At 40.4% G+C, this 16,430-nt stretch overlaps 2 protein-coding genes across 6 annotated transcripts in view; one reads left to right on the top strand and one right to left on the bottom strand.

Moving 5' to 3' along the window:
• PEX5L (peroxisomal biogenesis factor 5 like) overlaps positions 1 to 16,430 on the top strand; it is a 789,103-nt gene that overhangs the window by 257,576 nt on the left and 515,097 nt on the right. The gene's annotated exons all lie outside the window — the stretch shown is intronic.
• LOC116480113 (ralA-binding protein 1-like) lies at positions 6,365 to 11,662 on the bottom strand. The gene is given in 2 exon segments (XM_058426199.1): positions 6,365 to 8,285; positions 11,544 to 11,662. Coding segments are annotated over 2 exon segments (2,040 nt in total).

Here is a 16,430-nt window from a genome sequence, read left to right as displayed (position 1 = left end):
AAAAAAAAACATGAAAAAATGCTCATCATCACTGGCCATCAGAGAAATGCAAACCAAAACCACAGTGAGATACCATCTCACACCAGTTAGAATGGTGATCATTAAAAAGTCAGGAAACAACAGGTGCTGGAGAGGCTGTGGAGAAACACAACACTTTTAGACTGTTGGTGGGACTGTAAACTAGTTCAACCATTGTGGAAGTCAGTGTGGCGATTCCTCAGGGATCTAGAACTAGAAATACCATAAATAGTCTTATAATAGGTATATCCTGCTATAGGTGAGGACTCTGCTGCTAGCAAATACCCATTATTTTGTCTGCTAGTAGGTATTATCCTTAGCTTATTTACATGGCTATTTGACCAGGTCAGCTTTTTTCCTTTTCCCCCTGGAGGTGTCCTGTAGATGGGAGAGAATGACTTGAAAATCTTCTATTTTAACTATTTACTTCCCAGATAGCAAGCCCCAGAGGGTTGGCATTGAGTCAAATTCCCTCCTTCCTGAAATTTGGATTAATTTTGGAACTTAAGAATAGAACTAGCAAGTGGAAGGAATACAGAACTAGGGAGATCTCAAGGGACTTATATGCTTATCCTATACTCAATTAGTGATTAAGCATACTTTGTATCATTAAGGTTTAAAAGAGATAGACATATGATAGATAATAGATAAAAAATGCCTTGAGTATATGGAAAAAGGGAGGTCAAGTGAGTTGGTGTAACCAGAGCAGGTTTTGCAGCCTTCTTTATTTTCCTCCTCTTTTAATTTGACCCTTTTTCTCAGCCTATGATGTAATGAGAGTGGTGTCTGCAGTCAACTAATGGGTGAAATTTTGTCCATAAAGTCAAGGCTCACCCACCCAAAGTCCAAAATAGAAGCATGAAAGGTAAAAGAGGAATTAACTACAAAAGAGGATATTAACAGGTAGGTGGTTTCTGGGTCTTGAACAATCTTGACTTAATTTGTCATTGATTGTGGCTCATTGTCAAGCCTGGAGACCTTTCCTAGTAACATCTCACACCAGCTGAAGATAATTTTTAGAATGGCTCCTCAGTCTTGGTTTCTCATGAACTATAAGACACTCAAACTAATGTAATCAAATTAATTTCCTTCTATGTTTATAATTGCGGTTTCCTTCCTGTCTTTTCTTTGCCTGTAATTAACAACTAAATAAGAAATGGAGATCCTGCAGTTCACCTTAATGAAAAAGGTGTAGAAAGGGAGGAAAGCTAGGCAAGAAAAAATTAATTATGTCATTAACTAACAATTATGCTATAAGCCTGCCTGGTTTTGCATCTTCCAGCATGATGGGCTTTGGTATCCTGTGCCAAAATACTGAACAGAATTTTTAAAAATAGGCCATCAGATATTTAGAGCTGATGATACTAAGGCTGGGGAAGTGTTCATGGGAGGATTATACAGCTTCTCTGAGTCTTTTGGTAAATAATGTGAGCAATGAATCATCCATTACTTTGCAACACTTTGTCTACTTTTGCCTTAAAGTATTAGTTAAATCTATGTTATTGTTTTCTACGTTTCTTTGATTGTATTTGTCTTGCCAACTGAATTTTAAGTTTCTAGAGTACACAAATAGTATAGGTGCTCAATGCATGTTTCTTGATTTAATTTGAAGATCTAAGGGACCTTGGGGAAATACTTGAAAAATTAGTCTGTGTGATATCCCATCTCTACTAAAGCACCTTTAAGAGTCTGTAAAGACAGGTCAAATACAATTGTAAAAGATAATTTAAATTTCCTATTGGTGGGTATTCATTATTTCCAGTTTCATTTTATGAGATTTTATAATAGTACAAAAATAACACTAGGCTTAAAGAAAAAGAAAGATAAAGAACGTTATATATCACTGAAAGAGAATTAAATTGTAATAAAAGTTCTTGAGTAAAATTTGAAATAGATTTTAAGAGAACGATTTAAAAATTTGCTGATCTTTTAATAGATTTTAATTTTTTATTCCTAATCTACTGTTGCAAATAGTACTAGGAAAATCTTAGGCACTTCCCTGTATTACTAATACCACCTATATGAGTCAAGTTTCAGTTTGAAAAATACATATGAATAAGTATGTCCACTGGGGTCTCATAGTGAATGATTCTCAGAAGTTTGTCTAGAGGCCTCTGTTAGCTTCTTGCATCTGCTTGTGCTGCCACTAGAGACTACTGGCTTCTTCCCTTTCACCTTCCCAATAAGCCATAGTGCTTCTCATCATCGGAATTTTACTCAGATGGTTCAGGATTCTGGGAAACACAGTTCTGACTTTTCTGATTTCTTACTGTGATGTAGAGGCAATGTGGAGAGGGGCTGGCAACAATGCCCAGTAGACCACAGATTACCTTGCACACTATTAATCATTCAAATGTTTTTGAAAGTAGTTGTAATACACAATTTTTATGTAACTATTTATCTGTTTGCCTCAAATATACAATAAGCATCCTCTTCAGATAGAAAACAGGCACTTTTAGATACAGATTGAAGGAAATTCAAAATGACTTTGTCTCACGGTTGGGAGTAGCACTCTGGGGAAATATAATCCTTTTTTTTTCTTTTTTTCTTTATCATCAAAGTCAGTGCTGACACTATGGAACACCTTCACAGAGCACTCTTTGCTTTTTGCTTCATGCTCTGAGAGTTTCGTGAACTATGGTGAACTATGTTTTATTATGTTTTGTTATCACAAACAAGACTGCAGGACCATAATGTAAGGGTCAACTTTTTTACCTTTTCTTTGTTAGGAAAAAGTTTAAGAATGAGAAATGTAAATAGGCACTTACTTCAATTAGCAATGCCATTGTTGGGTCAAGGATGTTTAGAAAACAAAATTTATGGTTCATTTGTGAACTTCTTTTAACAGCATACGTATTATCATGGATATAATTATTTTTCACTTTTAGAATTCTTTTAATATGCCAGGAAAATGTAATATGTGTGTAATTTAAAAAATGATGCTCTGTATCGGGTATTAATATCCTTACTTTATAGATAGGGAAAATTGAGGTTAACATCACAGACAATAAGCGACATATTCTGGAAAAGAACCTACAGGGCTCCTGCTTTTAACCAACTGCATAGCATTTATAGTTAAGAGGAAACGTACAGAGAGCTAGCCTAAACTGCATTTTTAATTTCAGTAAACTAAAAGCTAAAGAGCCAAAGTATCGTGCCTTTGGTTTTACTGCTAACAGGAGAGTTGGAGGTATGACCCAGGTACAACAGCCAGGCTAGGATGAGCCAGGCTGCAGTAACAAACAGCCTTACATCTTAGTGGCTTTAATACAACAAAAGTTTGTTTGTTCTTTATAAAGTCTAGTAGGGGTCAGGTAGTCCTACCCTATGGAACATGGTATTTATTCTCCACCTGCTTTAAACTGCCTCAGATGGAAGTGATGCATTAGATTCCACTGGAAAGAATTAATCAAATGATCTTGGCTGGGCACAGTGGCTCACACCTGTAATCCCACCACTTTGGGAGGCTGAGGTGGGTGGATCACCTGAGGTCAGGAGTTCAAGATCAGCCTGGCCAACATGGTGAAACCCTGTCTCTACAAAAATTAGTGGGCGTGGTGGCACATACCTGTAATCCCAGCTACTTTGGGAGGCTGAGGCATGAGAATCGCTTGAACCTGGGAGGTGGAGGTTGCTGTGAGCCGAGATTGCACCATTACACTCCAGCCTGGGTGACAGAGTGAGACTCCATCTCAAAAAAAAAAATAAATTCTTAACCTAACTATCAGGACAGCAGGGAAAATGTGGTTTTCCTACAGATGTGAGCACACAACATTGTCCCTGCCATAGCAGGAGTCTGGACACCCAGTCCCATGCTTGTATCATGACACTAGTCTGCTCCTCACTCCAGACACTCTTCAGCTTTGATACTGGTTTGATAGTCAAGGTGTATTGTATATTTATGTCTATAAAACTGCTCATTCTGGGTTTCTTCTTACTTTAAAAATATTAATTGGCTGCTTATAATGGGGATGAGTTTTTTTTTACACCATTTCCACTTGACACAAATAAAACATATGCAACATTCAACCTAATAAGTGAATTTATTCAAAATAGATGGGGGACTCATGAGGCCTCATAGAAACAGCTGAGTTTTCAGATTTATTTTTTCTAGTTTTACGATGCAAATGGGCATTGTACATATTTCATATCCCTACTTTCTCTTGAAAACTGTCTCTATAGCTCTAGCTGCACAATCTTAGATGAAATATCTATGAAAATATGTCACTGTAACACAGATGAGAATTTGGCCAAGAATTGATATTCTTTATGTTACTCTGCAGAGAAAAACTATAACAAAAGCTGAACAATATATTTAGTATATGAAGTATGATGAATAGAAGACACCTAATAATGCAAATAACTCAAATATATATTGCATAGTAACTAAAAATCAGAAGATGTCGGCCATGCTCTACACTGATACTCAAGGATCATAAAATATGGTTGGACAGTTAAATATCATGACACAATGGAGGCATTAAAGGGGTTAACTCAGCAGGCTGGTGGTACTCCAACCCTTCACATTTTAAAGAAAACACTGTCCCTCAACTGGTTCCTGGAAGATAAACTCTGAGGCTTTGGACTATCTTGCCTGATAAGAGTGTCTTTATATACAGGAGACCTTGAACCACACCAGAGAGTTTATGCTAACAATGAGATTTGTGGTGAATATCTGTTTTTTTTTTTTCTTTTTCCCAAATGGCTGTTGAATTTATTTGCTTGATCAATAATGGTCCTGCCAAAAATTAGTTAACCAATGCTGAGACACTTGTAATGAAATATTAATTTTAAAAATCCATGACACCTTGATAGAAATTAGAGTTTATACAAACAAAAAAGGAACCTTCAATATTGCCAGCAGCTATAAAGTGAATGTACTGAGACCGACAGGACAGCAAGAAGGCATTTGCACATTTATATCTGACACCTGACCATACTTTCAGTCACCAGAATATCTTCTCTCCAGATTAAAAAAAAAGTTTGCTGATTTCTATAACAAAGCTTTTTTTCATAAAAAATCAAACAATGGCCAATGAGTCACAGCAGTGCAATAGGTAGAGGTTTAAAAACTGCATCAAACAGGTGCTGAAAATAAATACTACCTGAGAGGAGGAGGAGAGAGCCTTCCTGTGGGGTTTGTTTTTGTCCTCTTAAGTGCATGTGGGGTTTGTCTTCCAAGCCATGAGCCTGGCCTGTGTTGCGGTGCTATTCACTCAGCAGAGTGTGACTGCAGCACGTTGCCTCCAGGGTCTGGCCTCTCAGAAGCCTCAGAGCATCCATCTCATCAGATGGACCAGAAACAAGAAGGTGGGGTGGGGTGAATCACAGCTATCACCCAAAGGAAAGAAAATTTTTTTTATCACTCAGTCTTGTCAATTGGGAATCCACCAGCAGATTCACTGAGACAATATGGGTAATTTCAAACTTTTGTTTAAAAGCATATATATGGCTTATTCAGGCAAGGAGATGTGTACATTCTAGCCCAAGCAAGCAATCGGAGTCATTCTGTTTTTAAGGAAGGCCAGTTGTTTCAAAGATTTCTAGTTTGAGCAACATCCTCTGTGAATGCACCAGGCCAAGGTGCACCTTTGCCAACCCAGTGAGAAGGCCTTTGCTGGTCCCCGCAGTGAGGAACCGGCGGGAATGGGTGGCCTCCTCCCCACCCGCCTGCACTGCCTGGGGCGGGTGGGCAGGCTCCACAGGCAGCCTCTGTCTGTGGCCAGACTAGGCCGTCCTGGTGACTCGGGCTTATCAACTGTGGTTTAGAACTGCAGAAGGAGAGAGTTAGGAGGGTGGGCCAGGGAACACACACCAGGCGCCACTCTGGCCAGAGAACATGATGCAGCTGCCCCACAGGGATCTGCACCAAGAAGGTGTGGAAAGCACAAGCAAGCGTGAAGGTACCAGAGATCCCAGAGGGCGCGGCTCACAGCGGCCACAGCAGGTGCAGCACTGACCTGGTGTGGTTCCCCCCCCTTGAATGAGAAAGAGATCCTGATTCTGCTGTGATAAAAAAGCAAAGCAAGATGATTTGTGGTTTAAAAAGAAGCCACTCAAGGGTTAAAATAGTTATTTTAAGTTAACAAAGAAAATTAATCTTCAAATAAGCTGACACTATCTGGAAAACTCATCTGTCCCTAAAGCCCACAATGCATCCACTGCTTCGTTCTCTTACGGAACCTGAGCCTGATGCAAAGGAGTCAGACGTGTGACAGAGGAAGAGTCTGAGAAGAGAAGACACCTTTACAGAATGTACAGCAAGAAAGCCGGCCTGGGCCCCGGGTTACAGTAAGATGCACAGGTCCTTTCAGTCTCGCGGACTCCAGACGGCCGCGCGGGCTGCTCAAATGGACGTCTCCTTCCTGTCCCTGCTGGGCGATGGCTTCACCGGCTCTTTGCCTGCCTTTGGCTGCTCTTTAGCCTCTTTTGGCCCCAGGACGCAGTCTCTGGGCAGCTGGAGGGCACCCCTGCGCCACCCAGGCTCCTGGTCCTCCTGCACCTGCTGCTCAGCCTTGGCTCCCTGCATCTGGAGCAGCCCGAGCTGCACGCACAGCTCAATGATGACCTCGCGCTTCTCTTGAATTGCTTGATTCAAATGATTGTTCTTTATTTCCAGCTCTTCGTTCTGTCTCTGTAAATCTTCCAGAATAATCTGCAGCTCCTCCTCATCCTCGCTGTCGCTCTCGGAGGAGTACTCCTCAGTCTCACTTCGGCTGTGCTGCTGGCGACTCTGAATTTCAGCAAGCTCGGCTCTGAGGCGTCCCATCTCTTCTTTTTCTGAGGAAATCTGCCGGCGTAGAAACTGCTCCATGGTCAGGAGCTCCTCCTGTTCAGTCAGGATCTCATTCTCCCGAGCAAGGAGAATATTTATAACTTCTTCATTTTCATTCATCTCTTCTTTGGAAACATCCTCTTTTAAAAGACTGGCTATCTCTTGTGCAATCTTGGTTTCACGCTCCTGTCTTTAAGCTTCTCTCAGTTTTCTTTTGAGGGCCATCAAAATTCTTTGGACTTTCCATAATCTTTCTTCTTTAGATAAATCCTTTATCCCACCCTGCAGATATCGATGTAAACAATTCAAAAGAAAATCCTGTCTCCTGATCTCCTCCTTGAAGCGCGCCTGGGTCTCTGGCAGCATGGGCATCGTGGCCATGTTAGACCATCGCAGAGGTTTCGTCACTTGCTTGAATACCACATTTCCAAAGAGTTCTTGCACATGTGTGAAAAACACATACAGGACTTGATTGCTGATCTGCACAGTTGGACTGAGCACTATAGAAATATTCTGTGTATTCATTTTTGTTTCCAGTTCATTTGCAATGACATGGTCCATGTGCACAATGAGCCAAGAAGTCAGAAAATAGTTACATTCTGGCAGTTATTTGAGTAAATGCTGGAATTCCTGCACTTTCTCAGTCTTCATGGTCCTCCCACAAGCTTCTTCAAATCTCGGCATAAGCTCTTTGATAACCGAATTCTCTAGAAGGTCTCACAAATACTGCTTCAGCAAACTGGCTACAGTGTCAGGCTCATATTCTTCCAAGTTGGTAGACTCCCCCTGATCATAGGCTGCTTTTAGCTCATCCACCTTTGATTTAATTCCTGATACTCTGTAGATGCCTTCGCATTTCATGCCATACTTCTCTAAGTGATGTATACATTCGTGGAAAACGGCCGGCAGCTGAATGCCGTCATACATCATGGTCCTCTCTACTGCATCAGCCAGAGGAATTCCAAAAATGGGTTTGAGATTTGGAACATCAATCTGAGGCACCTCTGGCTCCTGAATTGGCTTTTTCTTCTTTTCCTTCCACTGTTTAACAACATCAGCTGCTGTCAAGTCTTTTGACTTCTTCTCTTTATGTTTTTCTTCTTTGTGCTTCTCTTCTTTATGCTTTTCTTCTTTGGGTTTCTCTTTTATTTTAAAATCCTTATTTTTAGAAAAGCTGGGCTTCTTGAAAACATGGATTCCCTTGGGCCTCTTCATTCTGGAAGGACTTTCTGCCTCATCTCCAGAGCTATCTTCCTGAAAGGCTGCATAGCTTTCAGTCCTCTTTTCCTTTTTCTTAAATTTTCCTATTTTCTTCCCATGGTCTTTCTCATCATCAGGCACTATATCAGGAGCCTCATGGAGGATGCCATGGGGAGGTGAGGGCTGGCCAGTGCGGTACAATCCAGGAAACTTAGTAGGACTGATCTCTTCAGAGCTGGGGGTCTGGGTAAGCCCGCTGCCATGCTTCATCCTGCGGTGTTCACTGGGGCTGCTGGTGGGGGCAGGAAGCACTCGGTCTTGCTAATGCCCTGACTAGGAAGGGACGATGTCTTCTCTGTTACCTATCCATTACACCTGTGACTACTGCTGTGCAACCGACTGCCCCGCCACCGCGTCTGCCACCTCCTGGTGCTCAGGCTGCTGCTGCTGCAGCCACCGGAGCTGCCTCCTGTGCTGCGCCCCAGGCCGGCCTCTGGCGTCCCATTCCCACCCCGCCCAGCCTCCACCTGTTTACAATGGTTGGGATGGAACAGGCTTTTTTTTTTTTTCTCCTGGGACCCTGGGGCCCACTGTATCAGTTTGACCTCTGGAAGTGGGGAGAAAGTTGGAGACTGAATACCTAGGGTGAGTCAGGTAGGTATGGAGTGCAGCACCTGCATGATTGACCCTAGCTATTCAGTCATGTGGGTGCATGTAGGGACCCCATACCTCTGTGACTGACCACACCAAAAAAATCCCTTTGATACTGTGATGGTGAATACTGAGTGTCAACCTGATTGCACTGAAGGATACAAAATATTGATCCTGGGTGTGTCTATGAGGGTGTTGCCTAAGGAGATTAACATTTGAGTCAGTGGGCTGGGAAAGGCAGACCCACCTTTAATCTGGGTGGGCACAATCTAATCAGCTGCCAGTGAGGCTAGAATATAAGCAGGCAGAGGCTGGGCACGGTGGCTCACGCCTGTAATCCCAGCACTTTGGGAGGTGGAGGCAGGCACCCATGAGATCAGGAGATCAAGACCATCCTGGCCAACATAGTGAAAGCCCGTATCTACTAAAAATACAAAAATTAGCTGGGCATGGTGGTACGCTCCTGTAGTCCCAGCTACTCAGGAGGCTGAGGCCGGAGAATTGCTTGAACCTGGGAGGCTGAGGTTGCAGTGAGCCGACATCACGCCACTGCACTCCACAGTCCAGCTTGGGCAAGAGAGCGAGACTCTGTCTCAAAGAAAAAAATATATATATATAAGCAGGTAGAAAAATGTGAAAAGAAAGACTGGCCTAGCCTCCCACCCTACATCTTTCTCCCGTGCTGGATGCTTCCTGCCCTCGAACATCGGACTCCAAGTTCTTCAGTTTTGGAACTCGGACTGGCTCTCCTTGCTCCTCAGCCTGTAGAAGGCCTATTGTGAGACCTTGTGATTGTGTGAGTTAATACTTAATAAACTCATATATGTATAATCTCCCATTAGTTCTGTCCCTCTAGAGAACCCTAATACAGATACTAAGGCTCTAGTGAGCGTCTCTGTTTGGCAATATATTGCATAGGTTGTCATACATTGTTGCTGGGAGAATTAAGTACTGTCTATACTACTACACTGGTAGAGAATAAATAGACTCTCATACCTGGTTTCTCCTGGACTCTGCCCTATGTGTCTTTTGCTTTTGCTGATTTGTGTATGTATCTTTTCACTTCAGTAAGCCACAACCATGACTATAGCACTTTTCTGGGTTCTGTGAGTTCTTCTAGCAAATCATGAAAGCTGAGGGTAGTCTTGATAGACCCAAAAATGTAGGGTGAATAAAAGTTGATCAACCAAAAAAACTTTCCAATCCAATTATGAGATATTGTCATAATATTTCAAATATTTGCTTAATGTTTAAAAAACTTAAAAAACTTCAAGTTTAAAAAGCTTTCCCATATTTGCGCTATTTGCTATAGAAATTCAGAAGAGGTAAAAATCACTTTAAGTTATAGGGGTCAAGAAGGGTTTTATGGAATAATCTGGACATTGAGCTGGATTTCAAAAGGCACAGGAGAGGAGAAAAGGCAGAGCAGGGTGAGAAAAATGCCCTCCAGGGTCAGAGGGCAGTAAATAGAACACTTTGGTTGAAGTGTGAATTTGAGGAAGGAAAGTACAAAGCTAAGATTGGAAATGGAGGCTGCAGCCAAATTATAGAGAGTTTTGATGCTGCTGTTGTTTACCATAAAATTAAAACCCAAGCTTTCAGTAAATTTAAGCTAATTAAATTTCAGAAGGGTTCTGTTTGGGGATGACCCCCTATAGAGGGTTTCCATATGTTCCTAAATTCTAATCAAAAGTGAGTCTACTGCCAGAAAGAGTCACTGTAATAATAACCTTGTGGGGTTCCACACATAACACCTTTCGGTGATGTCCACATCAAATTTACACAATTTATAACTGCAAAATTGAGTTGTCTTCCGCCAGAAATTGTATGCTCCACCTGTCATCTGAAAATCCAGCTGTGTTCTTTGGGATTATTGTAATATCACAGTAATAAAGGTTTTGCAAGCAGAATTTAGCTCACAATTTTGGTAATGATTCGTGATGCAAAACTGTCTCCAGCTTAGCCTCCCTGTGGTTTCACTGGCCCTAATCCCCCCAAAACTTCTGTTGTCTTGAAGACATGTTGCCCTGAATACATACTGTCATCATCGGGAGTCAGTTGGGGAAGATGAGGTTGCAGTGGATGGAATTTACAAAGAGAAGGTGTCAGGTTTATGCAAAGGTTTGAATTATAGAGGGGCATGAAATTTGTATGGGTGTTCAATAGTTTTAACTGTGGGTAGACCACCATACATCATTTTCACAACAGAATATTATACAAACCAGCCCACTTCCTTTTCCCCCAGTCCTATAAAGACAACGTTTTAAGAATGGCATGTGTTGTTTTGTGTCAAAGGTGTGTCTTCCATCAGGAGTGGAAAACAAATGCACTCTGTATTTCTTGGTCCTTTAGTTTGGTTCAATGCAAAATTCAGGCCTTTGGCCATATTAGTGTACACACTAATTTTCTCACATACGCTATGTGTATATAAGAGTACTCTGGAGTATATGAGCATATTCTCATATACTCCATTTCACATTTAAAAAATCATGTGTACTTAAATTATATAAACACTTTATCCAGTTTCTACTTAATATCTGGTAGGCATGACCTTTTAGTATGACTGAAATTGAACCTCTTATTCCCCTTTCTCCAAAACTGTATACTTTCCATATGCCCCTTATCTCAATGTCACCAGTATCTACCCAGACTTCTAAGTCAGACATGAAATCATCGTGACATTTCCCGCTCCTTCATTCTTTACATTCCAGTTAATCACCAAGTCCCAGAGAATTTACTGCCTGAAACCTTCACCATCCTGTTCACTTTTTTCTCTCCTACCCATATTCCTTAGTTCCTCACATAAGTTATTGAAATAACTCCTTGACTGGTTTCTCTGTTTCTCATCTTCTACCCTCTGATGATTTTCTTTTTGAGAATGCATCATAAAATGTTATACCAAATATTGTACATGATGGTTGAGGAAGATTTTTTTCTGCCATCTCCCCACTCCTCCTTGTCCAGCTCAATCTTGGAAAAGGCCTGTAGTTGGAAGGAAGAAAACTTCAACAGGAACATTTTGCGAGAGGTGAGGGACCTCTGATAATTGACATGTTATGTTAGAGATATCTGGGTGGAAATACTGAGTAGGTGGTGATTCATGAATGTAATTTAAGGCTGGCAGTATATATTTGGAAGTCTTTAGAATAGTCTTTAGAATACTAGTGTTATCAAAACCCATGAGGTTGGATGAGATCACAAGGAAAAAATAGAAAGGAAAAAAAGGAGAGGTTCAAAGACTGAGACCGGGGGCCTTCCAATGTTTAGAGGATGGGAAGATGAGGCAAAAACAACAGAGGAGACTGAGAAGGAGCTTGCAGAGAGATGGAGAAAAACCCGGACTAGAATGTTGTCCTGGAAGCCAAGTGAGGAGAGCACCAAGGAGGCTGACTGATGGCCTCTATGACACAGTGGTGAAGGGGAAGTAAGGTGAGGATGGAAAACTAACCACTATACTTAACAACGTGAAGGTTGTTGGTGACCTTTCCGTTTCTGTAAATAGGTGGGCACAAAACCCAGGTTTGATTGGGCTGTAAAGAGAAGCAGAGGAGAGTAGTTGAAGGTAGAGAATATAGGCAAGGAGAGGAGTTTTGCTCTAAAAGAAACAGAGAAGGCCGGGCACAGTGGCTCACGCCTGTAATCCCAGCACTCTGGGAGGCCGGGGCGGGTGGATCATCTACGTTTAGGAGTTCGAGACCAGCCTGACCAATATGGTGAAACCTCTTCTCTACTAAAATTATAAAAAGCCGGAAGTGGTGGCATGCACCTGTAGTCCCAGCTACTTGGGAGGCTGAGGCAGGAGAATCACTTGAACCTGGGAGGTGGAGGTTGCAGTGAGCCGAGATCATGCCACTGCACTCCAGGCTGGGTGACAGAGTGAGACTCTGTCTCAAAAAAAAAAAAAAAGAAAAAGAAAAGAAAAATAGGGTAGATGCTGGAGATAGAAGTGAACTCTAGGAGGATTTTTAAGATAAGAGATGTTTACATGCCACTGAGCAAGAGAAAATTGATGACACAGGAAAGAAAGAGAATAGTGACTGAAGTAATCTTTTTGAGTAACCAAGAGGCGATTGGATCTGGCACACAAGTGGAGGGGTTGGATTTATCTAAGAGCATGGAGAGTTCTTCGAAATTCACAGGAGAGAAGGCAGAGTATCTGGCACAGATGTTGATAGATAGACGTAGTGGTAGAAGCTTGTGGAAGTTATCTTCTGGCTGCTTCAGTTTTCTCAGGAAAATAGAAAGCAAGGTCATCCACTGAGAATGAAGTATTGGAAACTTTGAAAGGTCCCCTTCTCAATGAGGTCTTTCCTCCTCAAGCTATCTAAAATTCAGTCCCCTGAGCACTTATCACATCACTAATATTCTATCTATTTTGCTTACTTGTCAGATTTGCCATTTCCCCGCCAGAATTTGAACTCCATGAAAGTAAGTTTTTATGTCTGATTTATTTACTACTGCAACACCAGAACCTAGAATACTGACAGGTAAATAGGTGTTCCGTAAATATTTGTTAAGTTAATTAATGGAAGCATTTTGTGATAATTAGAGTGGAGTGGATTGGGCTTTTTAGTACAAAAGTAAAGGAAGCATCTTTCTATCATAGAAGAGTGACTAAAAAAGCTATGGGACTTGCAGGACATATTGTCCTAAGAGTGGGGACCAGTCAGACTGGTGAGTGATTTTGAAGGAAAAGGGGGAAAAATAAGGTTGGTTTTTACTGGCACCTCCATGAGTCCAGCTTATTTAACAAGTTGGTTGTAATATCCCATCTGTTTCAGGAAACTGGAGCAGCTTTACATACCTGAAAGTTTTCTATAGCTTGGAGAAAATAGTTTTAGACTGCGTGGTGGTCAGGCAATTATGAATGTCGAGTCTTCTTCCTTTTCACAATATGTAGCAAAAGCTTTAGGTTCAGCAGCTGAAAGCATGACAGGTTATAGGACTGGTGGCCAAAGGGAAATGAATCTTAATAAAACATTAAAATCCATGATTTTGTGGCATACATTTTGGACTGCTATGCTTCTCTGCCAAAATTTAGCCTACGCCACAGAAACTAACTTTTACACAACCATGTTTTGAACATAGCTGTATTAATAATAGTTTCCAGTTCAAAAAAAAAAAGAAGAAAATAAATGCATCAAATGACAAGACACCATGTAGTTAGGGGACACATGAAATGGAGTCAGAGACAGAAATTCTTGTCAGATGTTAAAGTGTGAGTACACATTCATGCTTTAAAAAACCTATCACTGTTTTTTTGGCAGTGTGCTATCATGAACCAATAGAAAGGGCTAGGCATGAGAATCAAACAGACTTGTATTTGAATCTGTATCAGTCAGAACAGAGAAACCAGTCAAGGTGTTTTCTTTTTTCTTATCTATTTTTAATTCTAAATAATTGTAATGCAGAAAATTGTTCACACCATTGATGACAGGGCTGAGGGAATTGATGGAAAAGAAGGCAGGTATGGCCAATTCAGAGATTAGCAAGAACAAGGAGCTATGATAACTTCTAGGCATATGTGGCAAGAAGGAGGTGGATTATCAGAGCCCTGAAGCTGAGACCATCTAATGGGAGCTAGAACTATAGCTAGACCAATTAGACCTGGAGCCAGGAAGGAGCTGGAGCTGCTTCTGGAAAGCTTAGCCCAGGTAAAGCAAAAAGTGGGAGGAATAGCTTATCTTGTCTTTTTGCCTCCAGTCTCTAGGTCCCAACCCTCCTACCCCTTGGAACCCACAAAGGAACCTGGGAATTATAGTTCCTACAAAGAAACCTCTCGGAAACCCTGTTCAACCTTTTATCAGCTGTGAATCCTTGAGTGATTGTTTTAACATTTAGAATCTATTTCTTTATCTGCAATGTGAGAAAAGGGGTGTCTACATCATAGGGGTTTTTGTAATTCCAGATGCAATAATGTATGCACAGTGCCCGGTTCAGAGTGGAAGCTCAAAACATGCCATTTCCCCTTTCTCATCTAGAAATATTCCTTAAAGCTTTGTTTTCCTAGAGAAATGAAGTAACTAATGATTCTGAAGAGAACTTGGCCACCAAATCTTATCTTCAGCAATGCTTTAATTTTCATAATCTTCATCAAAAGCAGCACAGAACCCAAAACTGACTCAAAGAGGCAATTACTCAAAGCTCACATTTATCTAGAATTGTTTCTTTGAAATCTTGGTCAGTTCTGGGGGACCCCTGACAAGACAATGTTTGTGGTAATGGCCACAAAATCAATGAAGTGTTTCTAGAAGAGACAGAAGGCAATAGCCCTTAATTTTTGCTGCTAAAATAAGATGTATTTTTCATAGATCTAGAAAAAGATCTATGAAAAATACAGAAAAATAGAAATAGAGGGGTTTTAAGTAGAAAAATAGAAAAAGAGGGGTTTAATAGCTGCACTGAAATCTTAAGGGAGACATGTCTTTTGACAGTAAAACCTACTCTCAAGGTTAGGAAAAGTGCATACAAAAGTGTATGTGAGGAAACACAGTGAAACCTCATTTATTTAGTTTGACCTAATTTGAAATTTGGGATAACTTGGTCTTGGAAAGATTTAAGTTCCTGCTGAAGAATCTAATTAATTCAATTCAGCAAGCTCTTACTGAGCTCCTACAGTTGCTTCTGACCTGGTGCCGGGATCAGGATGAAAACTCGTAACACCTGTAACACTGTCTTTGCTTTCAAGGTGTTGGTTTCTTGCTGTTTGTGTAAATTATGATTCTACGAGCCAACTTAATTTATTTAATTAAAAACTTTAAGCAAATTGCATAAATCAATACAAATAATTTTTATCTCTTCATTAAAGCATACTGTGCAGAACTGTTATTTTGCTTAAAGAGGTAATCACAAATAGAAAAAAATGTGAATTTCTTTGGCAGATAGTTTCGGGACCAAAATCCAACTTTGTCACACACTGGAGTGACTTTGGACAAGCCACCAACTTGTAGATAATAATATCTTCTCTGTAGAATTGCCATGGTGGTTAACTAAGGAAATATGTGAGAGGGTTTGGCCCACTGCCCAGTTCCAATTCGTAAGAAACATTTGAGGATTCCCTTTCTTCCTTTCTCTTGGAAATGCTTCACCTTTTAGTGACAAATTTTAGTTATCCAGTCACTGGAGAGTAATATAAAACTAGTCAAATTTTTTTTAAATTTCAGAATTATTTATAATCAGCCATGTCCTATCTAGAGTTTACTTGAATAAAAAAAGAGTTTTGTTTTGTGTTTTTGACTTACATACAAGAAAGCACAATTGAGGGTACAGGGAGATCAGTTTTTCTCCTGATAACTAGACTGTTGCAGAATTTCTCTCTTTCTCTAGGAAACAGAAAAAATATTTATTCCCTAGAGCCCCCACTGCTATACTTTTTGTATATTTTCCTTTTAATAGGCAGTTTTCTTTATGGAATTGAATTAATGCTGTATATAATATGTATTTGGTATCCTACCTTTTAGGGTAATTGTATATTATAAGCATTTTCCCATGTCATTAAATACTCTGCAAAGCACAATATTCCATTGTAAAGAAGTATCATCATTATGTAAATATCCTCTTACCATTGGGCCCATTGCTTAAGTTTCATTTGCTTTATTATAAATAACACTGTAAATATACCTTGATGCTTGAATATAGACCCATATTATTGGACTGTTTCCTGAAAATAGACACCTAATCATACATAATAGGTCAAAGTTAATACATATTAAAGAAGCACTTGATAACAAATATCCACTGAGTGCATTAGCCTGTGAATTATAATTTTAAAAATATTTAAACTTTT

Source organism: Hylobates moloch, unplaced genomic scaffold (genome assembly GCF_009828535.3).
Source record: "Hylobates moloch isolate HMO894 unplaced genomic scaffold, HMol_V3 SCAFFOLD_13, whole genome shotgun sequence".
Taxonomy (NCBI): domain Eukaryota; kingdom Metazoa; phylum Chordata; class Mammalia; order Primates; family Hylobatidae; genus Hylobates; species Hylobates moloch.
Note: the sequence above shows the minus strand (reverse complement) of the source record. Positions and strands in the feature narration are given on the sequence as shown.